Consider the following 18,448-nt stretch of genomic DNA (forward strand, 5'->3'; position numbering starts at 1 on the left):
GGGGGTGTGTGTGTGTGGGATGTGTGCATGTACACGCATGGAGGAAGAGGTCAGGAACATATGCAAGGAGTGGGTGCACCCCGTGTAAACAGACCCAGGAGCTCTGACACCAGCATATGCCTCGAAGGAGACACCAAAGGCAAGGGAAGCCAGCTCCTTCCCACCTTCACTCCGTGGGGACTTGCCAAGTGGCTCCTTCCCGTCCTGATGGCTGCCGTCTCTGCAGAGCTCTCCTTCCGGGTGTGGATGTGCGGTGGGAGTTTGGAGATCGTGCCCTGCAGCCGGGTGGGTCACGTCTTCAGGAAACGGCACCCCTACAACTTTCCTGAGGGCAACGCCCTCACCTACATCAGGTAGGTCACGGTGCAAAGAGCACCGCGCTAAGAGCTAGGACACCTAGACCCCAGCCCTGTCAGTTACCCAAGGGACTGTGGGTAGCTACACCACCTTTCTGGGCCTCGGTTTCCCCATTTGCCCCCCATTCTGGGATCCCGGTACTTTCAGGCTGGAAGGATGAAGCTGGGAGTGTCTCCACCAGGCCTCTCTTGTTTTGACTGTCCTTGTCCATGAGGGTCTTGGAAAACCAGCCAAATGACCAACTGGAAGCTGCCCTCCACTCACTGGGTCCCAAGTCCTGGTCATAGACGCCATGTCCTGACCCTGACTTGGTCAGCGTCTGCCCGTCCGTGTCCCCAGTCACAGCGTGCACTTCATCTTGAGGGGCAGTGGGCAGGGTCCTAGAAGACCACTCCCATCGCCCGCCCCCCTGATGCTGGTGGCAAGTGGAGGGTGGGAGGAGCGTCATGAGCACTCCCCTCCCAAGGATGAGTCTTCAGCTTCTCAGGCTCCCTTGTTGCCAGCGGTGGCTCCCCAGGTCTAGCTCCTCAAATGGCCTGTCTTTTTGTTTTGCTTCCCCTTATCCCATTTTAATTGTTTTTATACTTGTAAAAGTGATACATGTTTACTGTAAAAATTCAAACTATATCATATATATTATATATATATCTGTACATATAGTATGTTATACATTATAATTTTTACTCTTTATACCACATAGAGAGAAAAAAATGAAAGTCCCTTTCACCCAGCCTTACTCCTATCCGCTTGTCTCTCCAAAAGTAACTACTGCTAATAGATTTCTAGCCTATCATTTCAGGTCTTTTAATTTATTTTCATATATATATAGTTTCTGTATAGAGATGCATGCGTTTGTGGGGTGTTTTTTTACATTTTTAAACTTTTTATTTTATATTGGAGTATAGTTGATTAACAATGTTGTGTTAGTTTCAGGTGCACAGCAAAGTGATTCAGTTATACATATACATGTGTCTATTCTTTTTGTGTTTTTTATATAAATGGGGTCGCACTGCATGATTTTTCTGCAGCATGCTTTTCCGCCACTCCACACTAAATTGTAGACATCCTTCAGCGTCAGTATGTACTAACCTTGGTGTTCTTTTTTGAGGCTGCCTAGTACTCCATCATGTGGACGTAGTTCATTATTCTCCTCTTGATGGGCATTTAGGTTGTCACAGATGTTTTATGACACAAGTATTCTCGTACATGTCCCTTTGCCCACACGCTGGTATTCTGGTAGAATAGATTCCTCAGAGTGGAGTGTCAAAGAGTATCCATACCCACAGAGTTGATGGATGCTGACAGATTGTCCTCCAAAAAGACTGTTCTCATTGATACCACCCCACTCAGTATTCTTTCGCGTGCACCCCTGTCTCCGCACCCTGTACTGCACAGAGCTGATCTTGATCCCAACCCTGACTCTGTCACCACCCTGGTGACCTTATTTTGCTCCTTCCTACCCTTTTAGGAATACCAAGCGCACTGCAGAGGTGTGGATGGATGAATACAAGCAGTATTACTACGAGGCCCGGCCCTCGGCCATAGGGAAGGCCTTCGGCAGGTGGGCCCCTCTCCCAGCCCCCCTCGGCCTCCCTCCACAACCTTAGCAAAATACAAAATTGCGTGTACACCAAGGAAGCGCTCAGCGTCTCCTTAGCAACTGAGCTGCCCCAGGCCGCCGGGCTCTAACGGGCCTGTAGGGTATAGACGCAGAGACAAGATTCCGGTCCTTGAGGAGGATGCAGCTTCATAGGGAGAAATAACCAGGGAGGGCTCGCTTATGCGAGCACTGCCGGTCCACAGGCTGCCTGCAGGACAGACATCTGTGCAAGTGCTTAAGGATGGCTCTCTGTAGAAAACACTCGGGGTTTTGGCTCCACCCCTTGCTGTTCAAAATCTGACAGTGATCTGTTAGCTTATTTTTCTGCCCTGGACTGTTATGACTACAGTCTAGTTAAGCATTTTCAAAATGTGGATTCGTTGTGAAATCAATTTAGAGAGTCGTGACCAGTATTTTTTTTTTTTTAACGATAGAGAACTAGAATATGACAGATGAGTACAGAACAGAACAGAAAATAACAGTTGATTGCAGTTATGGATAGATATTGTTTTGTGAAAACTCCTATTTTGGTTGTATGTTTGTAGCCATATATGCCCATGGGTATACTTGGTCACAATGTATTTATTTCTTACTTAATGTTGTGGTCAGATATGTTTGAAAACATATTAGCGATCATCAGTGAATCTCCCTCTATTTGTTTGTATCTGTCCCTTAAAAAAAAAAGTTAAAAAAAAGAAGTTATGTCACTATTTCTTTTAGTGGGGAAGTAACATCTACTGAGGACCTACCCTGTGCTAGGCACTTATGTCCCCTTTATTCATTTGATTCTCACAAAAACCTCTGGAGGTAGATGGTTGTGTCCCCACTTTACTGAGAACAAACAGGCTCAGAGAGGCGGTGAGGGTCATCTGTCAGTGGCCATTATGGTCAGTGGAGCTGAGGAAGGTGTCCATGGACACATCAGATGGTTTTTATTTGCCAACTTTTTGGAAAGATGTTTAAAGCGTGGTTTTCTTGTTGGTAGACACTTTCTGCTCAACTGGAATGCAGGAAAGGAAACCTTCTAGTTCATTAAGGCTCTGCTCTCTCTGTGAAAATAAGGACCAGATAGTGGTATCCTCACTTGAGGTCTCAAGGAGTAAGAAGCCGAGATTAAAGCCTGGCCTCCGTGGGCTGGGCAGATCCTGAAAGGTGAGCAGGAATTTGAGGAGAGAAATAAGGCGTGGCCAGGAACCCTGGGACGAGCTTGCAGGTCAGAGACCAAGGCTGGAAGGCAGCCTTGGGCAGCTCCTGGCCCTAGCTCCCTTGGGGTAGGTGGAAAGAGCGGGCCGGCCTCCCGGGCCTTCTCACGCCCGCTGAGCATTGCCTTCTCCTCCAGCGTGGCCACGCGGATCGAGCAGAGGAAGAAGATGAACTGCAAGTCCTTCCGCTGGTACCTGGATAATGTCTACCCAGAGCTCACGTGAGTGCAGCCCTCAGCTCGTGCATCTGGCCTGGGTGGGGGCCAGCAGCTTGGGGACCCTTCACCCTGATCTCTCCTCAGCCCAGGCAATCTGGCTATTTCTAGCTGTCGGTGTTTGTTGTCCTGTGAAGGGTCTGGAGGAACCAGGAGGAGGTTACCAGGAGTTAAGAGTGAGGTGTGGTAGGAACCAAAGTTTAACAGACTGGGCCTTAGAGCTAGAAATGGGCATTGTCCCCTTCGGACAACAACAGTGCATTATGTAGCAAAGGCTGCAGAAACACTCATTTCCTTTGACTCTCCTCTCTTCCTTCTGGGAGTTTATCCTAAGGAAATAAAGCAACCAAAGCAAAAAACCTGTTGACAAGTAAATGTCCACTGTAGGCTTCTCTGCTGTGAAAAAGTCGAGAAAAAACTAACGATAGGGGCTGGGTTTAGTGAATCATGATGCGTCGATCTAAACAAATATGTGTCAATTAATGTTATAAACCGTGAAAAAACCTGGGGAAATGTTTGCTCCAGCAAATGAGGAAGCAGCATGCAAATGGTGTATGTGTGTGGGCTACAGGACGGTGGGCAGTAGCTGTAATGACAGGGGTGGGGAGGGCAGAGCTGATTCTTTCTTTCCTCATTTCAAAATCCTTCTCAGCATCCTGGCTACATCATTCCTCACCTCCTCCAGGTCTTGACTCAGCTGTCCCCGCTGCGTGAGGCTCCCCCGAACTCTGCATTGGCCGACCGCACCTTCCCCAGCATTCCCTGCTTATTTTCCTGTCACCCTTATTGTCATTCAGCATATATGTGGCCAATTAATTTTATTGTCATCTCCCCACACTTGACAGGAAGCTTCGTGAGGGTAGAGGTGTTTATCTGTTTTGTTCACTGCCTTATCTCCAGCCCCTAGAACAGTGCCTGTCTCAAAATGGGCACTCGATAAATATTTTTAACTGAATAAATTGCATAGTCAATAAGCATCGGTAATAACTTTGAAATTAGCATTCTCTCTTCTAGAAATGTCACCTCGGGGAACGGGTTATTCCACTGCTGTCTCCCAAGGATGCTGTCATGGCTTTCCAGAACACTCCATCTCTCAGAGCCTGCAGATCCTCCAAGGAGGCAAATCTTTGTCCTTCAAGGGCAGATTTGATTTTTGGAAAACAGCCGTAGTTAAGTTGTAGCCAAGTCCAGTGAGTAAGCTGGTTGGTTAACCCAGATAATACAATCCTGGGTCCCAAATACAGGGTGACAAGACTGAAACAAGTGACAAGGATAAACTGACTCTGCAAGCAATGTTCAAGGAATTCCAAAAGGGTCTGAGCAGCGGCAGCATCCTTGGAAAAAGTTGGCAGCCTGGATAACCCCAGCTCCCCAGATGATGGCTGTGCATGGAAGAACATTAATTTACAAACTTGTAATAAATGAACAGCTTCCTCAAGTGGCCACTTTTAAGGGGACAGTTTCATTCAGACATGTCATTTCTGAGGGAAAAAAAGCATAGTCTTTCTTTATGTTCTGTCAGAGTTCATGCTATCCGGTTGGAGTCATGGACTCCAGGCCTCAGACAGGAGCCGGGGAGCTGGGGGAAGAGTTGGGAGGATCGGGGATGTGCCTCTCCTCCCCACACCCCAGTCCCCACGCAGTGTCCCATGTCATCCCCTGAGGACCAAGAGGAAGAAGTAGTTTATAACTACCATAAGTCTGGATCTATCACAAAGACAGGAGAGTGGATGAAACCAGCCATGTGATATGAGGAGCATAAGTCCTCTTCCGTTTGTTTTGTCACTGTGTGGACGTTTAAAAATGATTTTTTGTTGTTAAGGTAGAAATTGCAGCTCATTCCTGTCCAGTTTACTCATCCTCGGTCTGTTTTTTTTTTTTTTTTTTTTTTTTTTGGCGGTACGCGGGCCTCTCACTGCCGTGGCCTCTCCCGTTGCGGAGCACAGGCTCCGGACGCGCAGGCTCAGCGGCCACGGCTCACGGGCCCAGCCGCTCCACGGCATGTGGGATCTTCCTGGACCGGGGCACGAACCCGTGTCGCCTGCATCGGCAGGCGGACTCTCAACCACTGCGCCACCAGGGAAGCCCCTCATCCTCGGTCTGTTCCTTCATGTTCTACCTCACTTCTCAGGGCGAGGGGCCCGGAGTGGATCAGGTTGTTAATTAGAAAGGAGACCTATAGGCCCAAATGATACCATGTTCCTCCAAACAGGATCCTGATAGTTGGGCCACACTTGCAGATGGTCGGTGGAGAAACTTAGGAGGCTGAACGGAGAGGCCTTTGCTTTCCTAGGCCTGCCTGCAGTACAGCTACAGTGCTGCCGCTTTTCCATATCGGAGTTCTGTGGCTAGCCTCAGCAATTGCTAATGTATTACTTTTATTAGGATGCTCAGGAACAGTTGTGCAGGCTGTGCATTGCACAAGCACACCATATTTGAAGAGTGCTGGTCACACAGTATTGCACATTTATTACTACAATTCCTGGCAAATGACAGTAAAAGTCTTCTGACAAAAGACTTTTTTGTCTTTTTTTTCATAATGTAGAAAATCATCTATATTATGATGATTTTCTAACAGATGGAAGTAAAGTGTCTCACGAAAGGGATGCCTATTGCTGTTTCTACAAAGGCATCATAAGGGCTAATGGCAGCCCAGCTTCGAGGTGGTCCACAGAGAGGAAAGCAGATGCAGACTTAAGAGGGCTACCAACAAATAGGACAGCTTAGCCTGGCTCTGCCAGAGAGCAGAGGAAGGGTGGTGATGGCCATCCCAGCTGCTGCAGAGCTGCTACCACTCAGACACCTCAGGAGCTGCATCTGGTCTTGAGATTGCTGCCCAAGCCCCGGGTTTCCTGCATAAGCATCAGTGGGCAGGCCTTTGTTGTCAGTGACATTGCCACACTTGGACAGTACACACCTCACCTCTGAAAACTGATCATCTTGCACATCTTCCTAAGCAACAGCGGGTAGGGAGGAGAAGAGAAGAGAAGGGTCTGGAACAACCTTGGCTTCTCAAAGAGGCTCCCACAGGACCTTGTCTCTGTATAGAGGGGAAGTATTACACGCTGCCCCTGGATGAAGCAGAGGGGGTGGAGCTTTTGCCTCCCAACAGCCTTGCACCTAGCAGGTTGCAAACTTAAATCCTACAGTGATCAGACAGGCAATGTCAATAAGTCAACTGGGTGGGGATGACAGTAAGGAGTGGAGGGGACTGTGGCAAACTGAAATGCACAAGTTCCACCCATAAGGGGGCAGCTGCTGCTCATGACAGCGTGTTACTGCCGTGCTGGAATGCAAGTTCGGTGTGGCAGCCTGACCTTCCTATGTTTTCCAAAGAAGCTGGATTTTTGGTGTGATGAATTGGGAGACTGGGATTGACATATATACAGTAATATGTATAAAATGGATAACTAATAAAAACCTGCTGTATAAAAAAATAAATAAAATTCAAAAAAAAATTCTAAAGTTCAAAAAAAAACAGGAAGCTGGATTTTTCTGTGTAAACTTGAAATCTTAAAATACTGCCAACTAATTAAAAGCACCAATAATCACACTGTGCAGGTCAGAAAAAAACCTGTCCAGGGCCAGATTCAGCTTAGGGGCCAACAGTTTGCAGCCTCTGTTCTAGAACTGCACGACCTCTTACAACGGGGTGTGGGGTTCTGAAGGGGCACTGCTACCAGTAGTGTGGAGGGAAAGTGAAAGGCTCTCCTTAAGGCTCTGTGAGAGCGGGTAGGTTCTGGGAATCCGGGGGCTTCCCACCAGCCCTGAGGAAGGAAGACCTGGTTTGGTCGAGGTCCTGCAGGATGTCCACATGAGACAAGAGAGTGCCGGAAATGTTCTGATCCATGACCCCCGCCCAGGTTCTCTTCCTGACAGAGGTAACAGAGGCAGATAGGATTAGCATGTGCTCAGACTCTAAGCCCTCCTGGTTCCCCATCACGCCCTGTGGGTCCGTAAGCCAAGTGCGTGTATAACCTTCTAAACCCAGGAATACCAGCCCACGTCAGCTGGGGCCAGCATCTCCGTTAGGTTTATTACCCACAGGGTAAGACCATGTGTTTTATATCTGTGTGTGTGTTTAAGCATATTTTTCCTGTGCATATAAAATGTTTTAATAATACACTATTTTGAAACATGCCTGTTTTACTTAACTGTATGTTTTGAACACTTTCCCACATTACCAGTCATTTTTAATGGCTAAAGGTTTTTTCCATCCTACAGATGAATCAGAATTTACTTAGCCCATCCCCTATTGTTGGATATCTAGGAATTTCCAATGTTTTCAGTATAAGCAGTCACTCTGAATGAATATCTTTTAAACTAAATCTCTGCACACATCTTTAATTATTGCCCTAGGATACAAAGTTACTGGAAGTGGGACAAAGGTGTGCACATTTTTAAGGCTTTTGATACGTAATACCACACTGCCCTCCAGAAAAGGTGGGCCACTTTATGTTCTCACCCAATCCCACAGCTATTGCCAACACTAGGTAGTGATATTTAAATATATATATATGTATATATATATGTATATGTGTGTATATATACATAGATATACACACATACACTTAAATATATAAATGTATTATTTTATGTATGTAAATAAATTATATAAACACACACACACATATATATACACATATGGTAAACAAACAGTGGTACCTCTCTAATATGTATTTCTTTAATCGTTGGTGAGATTGAACACATTTTCATATTTGTCTATTTTGCATTTGCCTCTTCAAAGTGACCCCTTCCCTGTTATTTTGAGGTTGTTTATTGAGCCCACATTTGGGCCTCAGCCTCTCCCCAGCCTGTCCTCTTTCTGGGCTGGGGAGCCCTGGTTTCTGGTTTGAACCCTCTCAGGCCTGGCCTCCAGGGCAGTCCCTGGGGCTCCCGGAACTGCCCAGAACCCAGTAGGGCGAGGCCCAGTCTTCCCAGAGGCACCCCTGCTCACCTCCCCCTGCTGCCAGGCCGGCTCCCCTCCCCACGGACACCTGGGTGCCCCGAGAGCTGGCAGGGCGCTGCCCTCTGGGTAAGTGTGGGCAAGCCTGGGGAGGGCAGAGGACAAGCCTGACCGCTGCCTTTTCTCTCAGCGTCCCCGTGAAGGAAGTGCTCCCCGGCATCATTAAGCAGGGGGCTAATTGCTTAGAATCGCAGGGCCAGGACACGGCTGGTGACTTCCTGCTCAGCATGGGGACCTGCAGAGGGTCTGCCAAGAGTCCGCCAGCGGCCCAGGTAGGTGGCTTAGGGCCCCCTGGTCAGGACCGGGCACGGGTGGGGGCCTCCCTCTGCCTGTTCTCATCTTCCCTCTGCCTACACCTTCCACAAACCCACTTTTCCAAGGACCCTGCAAGCTGTCCCCTCCCACTCTGCTCCTTGGGTCTGCTCCCACCATACTCGGTCGCCTTTGTAGCCTGTCACACAGTCGCCCTATGGGCACCGCCTGCTTCCTCCTTGCAGAGGGAGAAATGCTGCCCAAACAGAGCCCAGTTCTCTCCTGGGATGCAGCTGTGGTCCGCCTGTATATACAGGGCATCCAGGACTCCTGTGTACACACGTGCACAACATGAGTGTTGATGCACCATGTCGAACTAGAGCAGGTCATGGAGACCCCAGCGTGGACTGGCTCCCTGGCTGACCTGCTCCCATGTCCTGTCTTTCTCCCCGTCCCCTGAGCATCCCTTCATACATCCTCTGGCCAGCTCCAGCTAAGCTCCCCCACCCCAATATTTTATTATGAAAAATTTCAAACAGAGAAAAGTTGAAAGAATTGTACAGTGATTACCCATACACCCATCCCTAGTATTTGTAGAAAATTTTACCAAAATAAACAGTGTATTTGCTCTATCTACCCATCTATCCATCCATCCATTGCTGTACTTTTGGACTTGGCCTTTCTGCTCCCTGTCTTGCAGGCGTGGCTGTTCAGTGACCATCTCATCCAGCAGCAGGGGAAGTGCCTGGCTGCCACTTCCACCTCCATCTCCCCCGGGTCCCTGGTCATACTGCAGGCGTGCAACCCGAGAGAAGGCAGGCAGGTAAGCCTTCTCGCCCATAGGCAAGGGATGGCGGCAGCCCCGGAGAACACAGTGCGGGTTTGACATACAGACTCAAATAAGCCCTCCAGAGTGAGGATTTGGGGGACCTAAGCCAGTATCCAGGTCAAGTCTATTGTTTTCCTCATGAGGAAGTATGGTAAGTAGTTGTTAAATGTCCATCCTGCACCCTGTGGCTCCATGCGGGCAGGGACTATTTATCTTGTTAACACTGTATCCCTAGCCCCTGACAACCAGCACAGCCAAAATAAATGTGAGCTTTTACTGAGAACCTGTGCTAGGGGTTTTACATAGGTCATCTCATCTAATTCTCCCAGCAATCCAGCAACGTGGGCCCTAGTACTAACCCCATTTTAGAGGTGAGAAAACTGAGGCTCACTGAATTTAAGAAACATATCAGATCACATAGTTGGGAAGGGGTGGAACTGAGGTTCAAGCCCAGGTCAGCATGACTCCTAAGCCCACAGTCTTGCCCCAGCACATAGTAGGTGCTCAGTAAGTACTTCTTGACTGCTGGCTGACTGGGGAAACTGAGATCCAGCCACAGTGTTTTCCAAGCTGGCATGCCGGCCTCACGTGAGCACTGCCTTTTCCATTTGTCAAACACTCTCACCTGCCCTATTTTCATTAATCCTGGGAGACAGGTCAGGCCTGCCTGTTGAGGAAGAAGATGCTCAGGGCACACAGCAGCCAGTGAGTCAGCCCCACTCCATTTCTGGCTGGGAGGGCTGCCTCTCTGCCCGGGAATGGACTCAAAGGCCAGAGTTCTGGTCTAGTCCTTTCCTCCGCCCACACCTTCTTGGGAGCTCCCACTGTGCCTGAGCCTGGCCAGCCCGTAGGGCAGTGCAAGGGGCAGAAGAGTGCCTGGCTTTTTGATTCAGCCACCGAGTTTCCTCCCACCCCTTTGCTGTTGCCTGGGTCGGCTCTTTCTTTAGGGATGACTGGCAGTTTGCTATTTTATTCTGGAAAAGCAGCCGGATCCTTCCTTCCTCTCCCTTCAGCCTCCGTGCGTGCGTGCGTGCGTGCGTGCGTGTGTGTGTGTGTGTGTGAGGGAGGGAGAGAGCTTTGTGTGCCAAGGCCTGCTCGCTGGGCCTGCGGGACACATCTGAAGCACTTCCTGGTTTGGGACGCTGCAGCTTGTCCTGCCTGCCCTCTGCCCCTGCCCTGCAGTTAGGTGGGTCCCCAGGTTCCCCTTTACCTGGAGTACCGGCCTCTCTGAGGGTCAGGCCTTGAGCCCACTCCCAACCCCATCCTTGCTGAGGCCAAAGTCAGGGAAGTAGCTCCCCGGGCAGCCACCACTCAAATGCTTCTCTGGAGCTGCAGCATCCGCTTTCCCTTCACACTGACCCGGGGCTCCTCTGGAGCTGCAGCATCCACTTTCCCTCCACGCTGACCCGGGGCTCCTAGGAATCTCCTTTGGCCCCATTCCTTCTGCTCCTGCAAATCCTGCAGGGGCCCCAACAGCTGAGCCCTCTCTTCCCGGAGGACAGGGTGAGCAGCTCTCACTGACGGTGCCTTCTCAAATCTAGGCCTCCCTTCCTGGTCCCCCTTTGGCCCCGTTTCTGAGGCCACCTGGGTATCAGTTATGGGAGAGATACCTGTGCATAGAGCTGCTGGGATGGCGTCGGCAGGTCCTAGCTCCGTCACCGCCCCCCCACCTCTCTGAGCCTCAGTCTCCTCACTTATAAAATGAGGGGCTGCCTCCCCGTCTGCCTTATAAGGAATCTGCAAGAACCGAGACTGTGGCGATGGGAGAGCGCTGTGAGGTGATATTGTTCCCCTGGCCAGGCCAGAACATAATGGCCAGGAGAGTCGGGAGACCCCGAGACCGTGCCGGATGGCACCGGTAGGAAGTGAGAATCCCGTGATTTGCAGAGCACTTCCTCATGACTGGGTGCTTCATTCATTCACCCATGCACTCGTTCTTCATAAAACTGCGCTGGGTGCCTACCTTGTGTCAAGGACGGTGCAGATCCCATTGGCCGTAAGGATGAAAGAAGTGTGTGGCCCAGCAATGCCCAGCTGGGGAGTGTGTGGCCAACCCTTCCCAGGAGGTCAGAGACTGGAAGAGCACAAGGCAGTAGGATGCTGTGAGTTCCAGAGGGACCAAAGGCCCTATCCTGCCCACTGCCCGGGACCTTTAAGCCAGGAAGCCCTCTCTGCTGGGACCACGTGGGCCAGAGAGACTGGTTCTCAGCCCCGCATTCCTAAGGGGAATCTGGGCTCTGCAGCACGCCCCCTCGCTGCCTTCCACCCTGTTTGCATCTCCCAGTTGGTTCCCTTTGGCCACCCCACGTCCCCCTGCCGCCCCAGCCCTGGCCCTGCAGCTGGTGCCGCCCATCTCCCTTCTCCCAGTTGCTCCAGTGAGAACAGGGCCCGTCCCCCTCAGAGCCCTGCGGCTCCAGCATTCCCCACTTCTTCAGAGGACAGAGGACGAGGTAGATATAGGAAGAGGGACTATGGATGCAAGGGAGGGAAATAGGAGAGAAACCAAAAATAGACCTGTCTCCCTGTACTTTTCCCCGAGCCTCGAAACCTGGGGTCTCAGCCTCTCATCCCTTCTCCAAACCACACTCCATCCTCCATCCAGCCACTTCCAAAATGGTCTACAGGAGCAACTCTTGTCCCCCTTGTCAAGCTTGGGGCAGGGGAGGCGCCAGGAGGTGAAGGCACTGCCTCAGGAGCCCCTTCATGACTCTGATAGGGGGACTCAAGGGCCCTCACCATCCCATCACTCTTCATCTCTGTAGGGATGGCGACCAGTTCCCATTAAAGGGTGTAGGTAACCGGCTGCACAGCTACAGGCAGAAGCTTAGAGCTGCAGGAAGAAGAAATCTTGTTTGAAGGAGTAAAAGATTCACCTAGTCCAGGACTCAAACTCAAGGGCCTACAGAGTGCAAGTGGGGAAGCCCTAGAGGGGAAAAGTCGGGCCCAGGTGGGACTATGGTGAACAGGAACTAGGCTGACTAGCAGAGAGCAGGTCTGCAGCCACAACCACCTGATGCCACCAAAGAAACCAGGCCCATGTCTAAAGGGAAGCTGGAAATGCAGGTTTTTATGCGACGACTAAGCCAAGTTTTAAATAAGCACGTGCAGGCCAGACAACATACATCTCTGGGCTAGACTCAGCCCATGGGCCTCTGACCTAGACAGTGACTTCTTCATGCCAGCCTACAGAAGCCAGAGCGTTCAGGAGGAAACGGCTTCAGGCTTGCATGTGGGGTGTGGGCACCTCTTCTGTAAGGGACACACAGATCATTTACATGGGGGTGTGTCCTAGGGCCGCTTACATACACGTGTAATGAAGGGATGAACATTATGATTATTATTCATCATTGTTTTCTCTTTCCCCTCCTTTCCTGCCTCCCCCCACAGAGATGGAGGAGAAAAGCCTCTTTCATCCAGCATTCAGTCAGCGGCCTGTGCCTGGAGGCCAAGACCACCCAGCTGGTGACCAGCAAGTGCCAGGCCGACATCCCAGCCCAGCAGTGGCAGCTGTTGCCGCACACATGACCGTAGCCTGGGGCCTCTTGTACCTTTTGCATGAGACTTTGGGGCCGGAAGGGGGTTAGGGTGGGGGAGTGTAAAGCGGGCCGTTTCCATCTCCTCACATTTCTGCCGGAATCATCAGCAAACACCACTGCCACGACACACGATTCTCCAGAGCTTGTACGGGGAGGACGCAGGGTGATGCCCTGCTGCCCTGGCCGCCACCCCGGCCTTGCCTGGGGAGAGGAGCTGGTCAGGATGCTGGACTGCTCCTGGGCAGAGACTGGGCAGGAGCCCTGGCCCTTTGTTACCTCCCTTCACCCTCCCGAGGTCTGGACAGTGGTTGGGGGCCTCCCCTTGTTGGCTGGGGAGAACAAGGACCGCAGCCCACACGGGTCCCGCTGGGCCAGGGGTCTGCCTGTGGGATCGGGCACGAGAGGAGAATGTGGGCAGTGTGGACGGGGGGCAGGCTGAAGGCGGAGGAAGGGGCGGCCTGCGGGGCAGGTGGAGAACAGCAAGAGGTGAGCAGCTCAGTGGCCTGTCCCAGGCAGGTGCTGGGTTGGGGGCGGGAGGGATAGGATCCAGGGCAGAGGATGGGTGATCTGCAGAAAGACGAGGACGGAAGAGCAGCGTAGCACTGAAAAGACTGGGTCTCTCCCTGGGGACCTGATTCCTCCCACACGTACCAGCCCCAGGGCCGGTGCCTCTGGTCCTGCGCTCTGGTTCCCACGCCTCAGCAAGGGGCTGAAGGGGGATCTCCAGGGGCAGCCTCAGGACACAGTTTATTAAACAGACCCCACTTCTATGTGGACACGTGTCAGGACAAGACCTCTCCCTTGGGCCTTAAAGACCAGCGGGTGCCCTGGCCCCTTGCCCGGTCGTACCGTGTGGACCCCATAAGGACAGACACCACGGAACAGCCCCATCCTCCCTCCTAGCTTTTGACTCCTGCCTTCTCAAAAGCCCTTGCCTCCGTAAATACAGCGTTACACGGCCCGGGGCAGGGCGGTAAGAACGGGACCTCCATGCTGGAGCATCCCTAGCTCATGGGGGCTAAGCCACCCAGGCTGGTACTTGTCCTCACCCCTCCCCACTGCAGGAGGGAGGCCCTTGGGGCTCGGCTGCTGCAGTGGCCTGGAGGCTGGCTGGAGGCCCCAGTTTGTGCAGAGCTCCCAGTTCCTTCTCACAACCACTGGGAGTCTCTCCCCTCCCCCAGGGCCTGGTCTTGGAACCGCTTCTGCTGTTTCCCATGTTCCTCTCCCCCCCACCCCCGCCTCACTGGCTCAGGCAGTGTGATCTTAGGGAAAAGACTGGTGGTACCAGGAACCCTGGTGGGTCTCCCACCCAAAGCAAATCAGCCTGGTACCCCTAAGGAGTTCATGGATTCCAGAAGGCCTAGGAATGTCCTGAAATGGTCCCCCAAATATTGCATTGTGTGCATATATGCATTTTCCTGGGGAGAGGGTCCGTGGATTTCCCCAGCTTCTTACAGAGGTCCCTGATCGCCAAATGGTCCGAACTTCTGCTCTGGGTTGGAGCTACCAGTCACGAGCTGCCATGCCCCTCCCCCTCCCTGCTGTGCCTCAACTGCTGTGGTCCTGCTCCCTCCATGCAGCCCTTGGGGCCGTGGTGCCCACACCCACCCTGGAGGGCTCTCAGTGGCTTCCTCTCACCTCCTGGCTCTCGCTGGCGTGCTCTCAGCAGTGCTCCTGTGCCCCAGCCTGAACCCCTGCGCTCCCCAGCATGGAGCCCTTGGCCCCCAGGGCAACACTTCTCCCATCCTCTGTGTGATGTTTCATCCACCGCCATCTCCCTTGTGCGTTTCCACCCCAGTGGGTAGTGTGGACCTCTGGGGACAGGGAACATGGGCATCTCTCAATGAATGTAAGAGGACCGCTGCTCAGAGAGCCTTTGGGAGGGCCCCCTCCTTTCCTGTGATCAAACCAGGCTCAGCACTTGTCAGCTGTCCTTTGGGACTCAGCCCTATTCTGTTTTGCTTTTCCTCTTCCTGACCAAAGCATGTGCCACTCGCTGCCCCTGAGGACCTCGTCTTTATGAAAAACTCCTGGAATAAAGCCACTTCTCACATGCACACGTGCACCAGCGCCTTCCTTTCTGACTCCAGAGCCAAGGCCTTCAGTGCCACCCTCCCTCTATTCTGGAAAATTGAAACTGAGCACGCTCAGCTCGCACCCCTCCTGCACCTGGTAGCTTGCTCCTCGGCCCACGTGCCCCCCATACGACCCCAGGTACTCCTGACGACAGGCTGGCTGCTCTGCGGGGGAGCCATCAGGTGGGGCAAGCTGGGACCGGAGCCCAGGCTCCCAGGCACTAGCCTGGTCCCTCTGAACTGCTGTTCCTTTCCTCTGCCACAGAAGACAGCAGTGGTAAAAACGCAGGTGGGACGATTTTCCTAGGTAGAAATAGCAAAGTAATTCCAGAAAGAGTCCTACCAGCCTAGCCTTGTTTGATGGGGTAGCAGATGCTCTAATGTTTCCATGGAAACCAATGGAAAGCCCCCACTATTTCTGTGATCAGAAGCTGAACCTACCCAGGTAAAAATAAGCACTGCCTCGGTGCGCACATGAACTGTAGTGGGCAGGCCAGCGCGCCACTAGGTCTCTCTGAACACTGCCGTTCCCACCCCCGCACCCGCCTGGTCTCAGGGCTGCTCATACGGGCTTCTCCAGAACTGACCACCAGGCCTGAGGGGCCCGGAGCAAAGCCCTGGCTGGTGACAGTTCCGAGCACACAACGTGGCTGCAGAGTCTGTCTGTCCATCCGTCCTTTCAAGGAGCACAGCGCACTGCCTGCCGCGTTCTCGGGCCTCTTTCCCGGCCAGGCTGAGCCAGCTTTCCACTTGGCATCTGTTTTCACTGAAGGGCTCTGGTGCTGGCTTCTCCTGAGTCGTGCTCTCTCTTGCCCTCCTCCAAGCCTACCTCTCCAGAGGCCCATTCTCTCTCTCACCCCCCGTTTTTTCCTGGGAACTAAGACCCTTTGCCCTTAGCCAGCCCCTGGAGGAATCAGCAAAAGCCCTGGGGCTGGCAATTAACCATGGCCTTGGGCCTTACGTAACCCTAATGCGGCAGAAGAGAGTCTTCCAGAGCACATGGGAAGGGGAGGGCGGGAGGGGTGTCTGCATGGGGCCGACCTCCCATGTGTCAAGCAGGGAGGGGGGTCCCCTGTTCCTGGGCATCTGTGACTCGCCTTCACAAAGACTCCTCCCGGCCCCTTGGTATGGGTCTCCCCACTCACAGTTGGGAGAATATAACCCAGGCAACATCTCTGTCCTCCCGGGGGTCTGGCACCCCCAGGCCTGGGGAGGATGTCTTCCAGCGCTGAAGGGGTGTGGTCCTCTCCCACCATGGGACAGAAAAGGAAAAACCTGGAGAGGAAGGGCTGGAGTGCACAATGTCCACAACTTCATTCCCGACAATGTTCTCAATGTCTGTGGTATTTCTGTGTGTCCCCCTTGATAGTCTGAGTCAGTTTCCTCCAGAATGAGGGAGGGGGACCAGGGCAGCTTCTTTCATCTTAAAAGTCTGCGCTGCCAGGCCCTTAGCAAAGACCTTGAGATGGAGCAGGGTGGGCCGCTCTCCTGACCTGGCAGCCAGGCTGTGGGCAGCCGAGCTGGATTGAGGCTCCAGAGCCATCTGAGGACAGCCCTCTGCTGTGGAACTCAGCCCCACGGAGTGTGGGGAAGGGTGTAGCAGGAGTGGGGAATCCAGAGACCCCCATCAGCCAGGTCCATCCCGCTCTGCCACTTACTAGCTGGAAAGTCATTTCATCTCTCAGCGTTGGTTTCCTCACCTGTGAAATGGGGGTACTCATAGCTCTCGAGGATTTTTGTGAGGACTGGCTTATTTAACTACTGCGAAGCACCCAGCCCTTTCTAAATGCTTAGTGTGTGTGTGTTATTGCTGTTATTAACAAGCATTTTCTGAGTGCCTGCTGCATGCCAGGCACTTTCCTAGGGGTGAGGACATAAATATAAACAAGACAAATGTTCTAGAACTAATGTTCTAGCAGGGGAGATGGACAGATAAATAGGCAACCGTAATACCAGAAGAGAAAAGCTCCAGGGAAAGCGGGAGCTATGGGAGCAACACGGAAGGGCCTCTCACTGTGGCCTGGGGGCCAGGGAGCCATGATGTTTCCAGGGCAGCTGGAAATGACATTCTGGGCAACGCCTGTCTCGGGCCGGGTAAAGGGCGGGTTGGATGAGGCCTGGTGAGGCCAACTGGCCAAACTAGCCCAGCTGGAGGCTCAGCGGGCAACTGCCAAGTGGCCTTAACTTTCTACCCCAGTGCATTGCAGCATGGTGGTGATGTGGACCAGGCTGTAATCATAGAATAATTATAGATAGAAAACATAGGGGCCATTTAAACCCAGATAGATGGGCCTTCTGCTCCTTGAGCCAGTGACCACTCCTCCAGGGCTCAGTTTTCTTAGTGTGGGGAGGGCAAAGACAGGGTGGGATGAGATGGCCTGGAAAATTCAGTGATTCTTATCTGGAGAGAATGAATACAAATGACCAGCAGGTGTTCAGAAAGACTCGATTTCTTCTTGCTCCCTGGCTTGGGTTATCTCTGACCGCTCAAGCCGTCTGAAAAGCAGGCCTGTCTTTCAACAATTCTTCTTTCAAATAAGTTGTCTCTCAAGGTGCGTCCAGATAACCCGCTGGAATCACTTGAGGTGCTTGTAAGCACGTTTGTGCCCGGGCTCCCACCCAGACCTCCTAATTCCCAGTTCATCTGCGTGATGACAGGTGGCCCGGCTGACACGACGCATGTTGAGTCCACAGTGCTCTGAAGCAAGAGGGAGAGAAAGCCGCGCAGGGTAGAGTCAGGACACAGTGCACACAGGCTGGCTCCGGACTGTGTACACTGAGTACACTGGCCCTCGACCCCACTGCAAGAAGGAGAAGCCAAGGGGGAGCTGGATGAATGAGGGGACCAGATCTGGGAGCCAGACATCAGAGCCAGACCGGCGCCCCCATAAGGAGAAGTGCCCCCAGCTGGGAAACCCTCTTTGGGAGGGGAAACCAGAGCTGGCAGGTGAGTCTGGGGTTCTGGGTCCAGAACCAGGAGGGAAGAGTCTCCAGGGCCTCATCGGGACCTCTGCCACCGTCCGGGCGAGAGGCGGCTGCCAGCGCAGCAGGAGGCTGGCTGCAGCACGGGTGGCCCTTGGCCCCAGCCCTCTGGGGTAGCTGCATAGCTCCGGGCTCCTCTGCTTACGGGCAAGGGCAGACCTTGCCTGGATGACTCTGCTCTCCACAGCCTCTTCTCCACAGGCGTGGGAGAGTGGGGGGTTGTTAAGTTTAAGTCAGGTCACAGTCAGCAGTGGGGGACAGCAGGTATAGCAGCAGAGTGGTGCTGGGGGCCCTCTCCTGGGCGTGTGCGTGACCTCAGCCCTGGGCTCATGTCCTGTGGCTGTCGGGGGAGGGCAGGGGACTGACGGATGCTGGGAAGGTGAGCAGGCTCTGGGCTCCTTGGGGATACCCTTCCCGGGTCATGCAGACTCTCA

General features: G+C 52.8%; 1 protein-coding gene across 1 annotated transcript in view; it reads left to right on the forward strand.

The window, feature by feature from the left end:
* Positions 1–12,946, forward strand: part of GALNT16 (polypeptide N-acetylgalactosaminyltransferase 16) — a gene marked incomplete at its 3' end in the record, with an annotated part of 98,794 nt that extends 85,848 nt beyond the window's left edge. The window contains exons 10-15 of the mRNA XM_079700677.1: positions 227–353; positions 1,826–1,918; positions 3,297–3,380; positions 8,471–8,612; positions 9,293–9,415; positions 12,809–12,946. Coding sequence (XP_079556803.1) covers positions 227–353; positions 1,826–1,918; positions 3,297–3,380; positions 8,471–8,612; positions 9,293–9,415; positions 12,809–12,946 — 707 coding nt within the window. The remainder of the gene's footprint in view (positions 1–226; positions 354–1,825; positions 1,919–3,296; positions 3,381–8,470; positions 8,613–9,292; positions 9,416–12,808) is intronic.
* Between the last annotated feature and the right edge of the window lie 5,502 nt (positions 12,947–18,448).

The sequence above is a fragment of the Hyperoodon ampullatus genome, assembly GCF_949752795.1.
Source record: "Hyperoodon ampullatus genome assembly, chromosome: 3".
Taxonomy (NCBI): Eukaryota; Metazoa; Chordata; class Mammalia; order Artiodactyla; family Ziphiidae; genus Hyperoodon; species Hyperoodon ampullatus.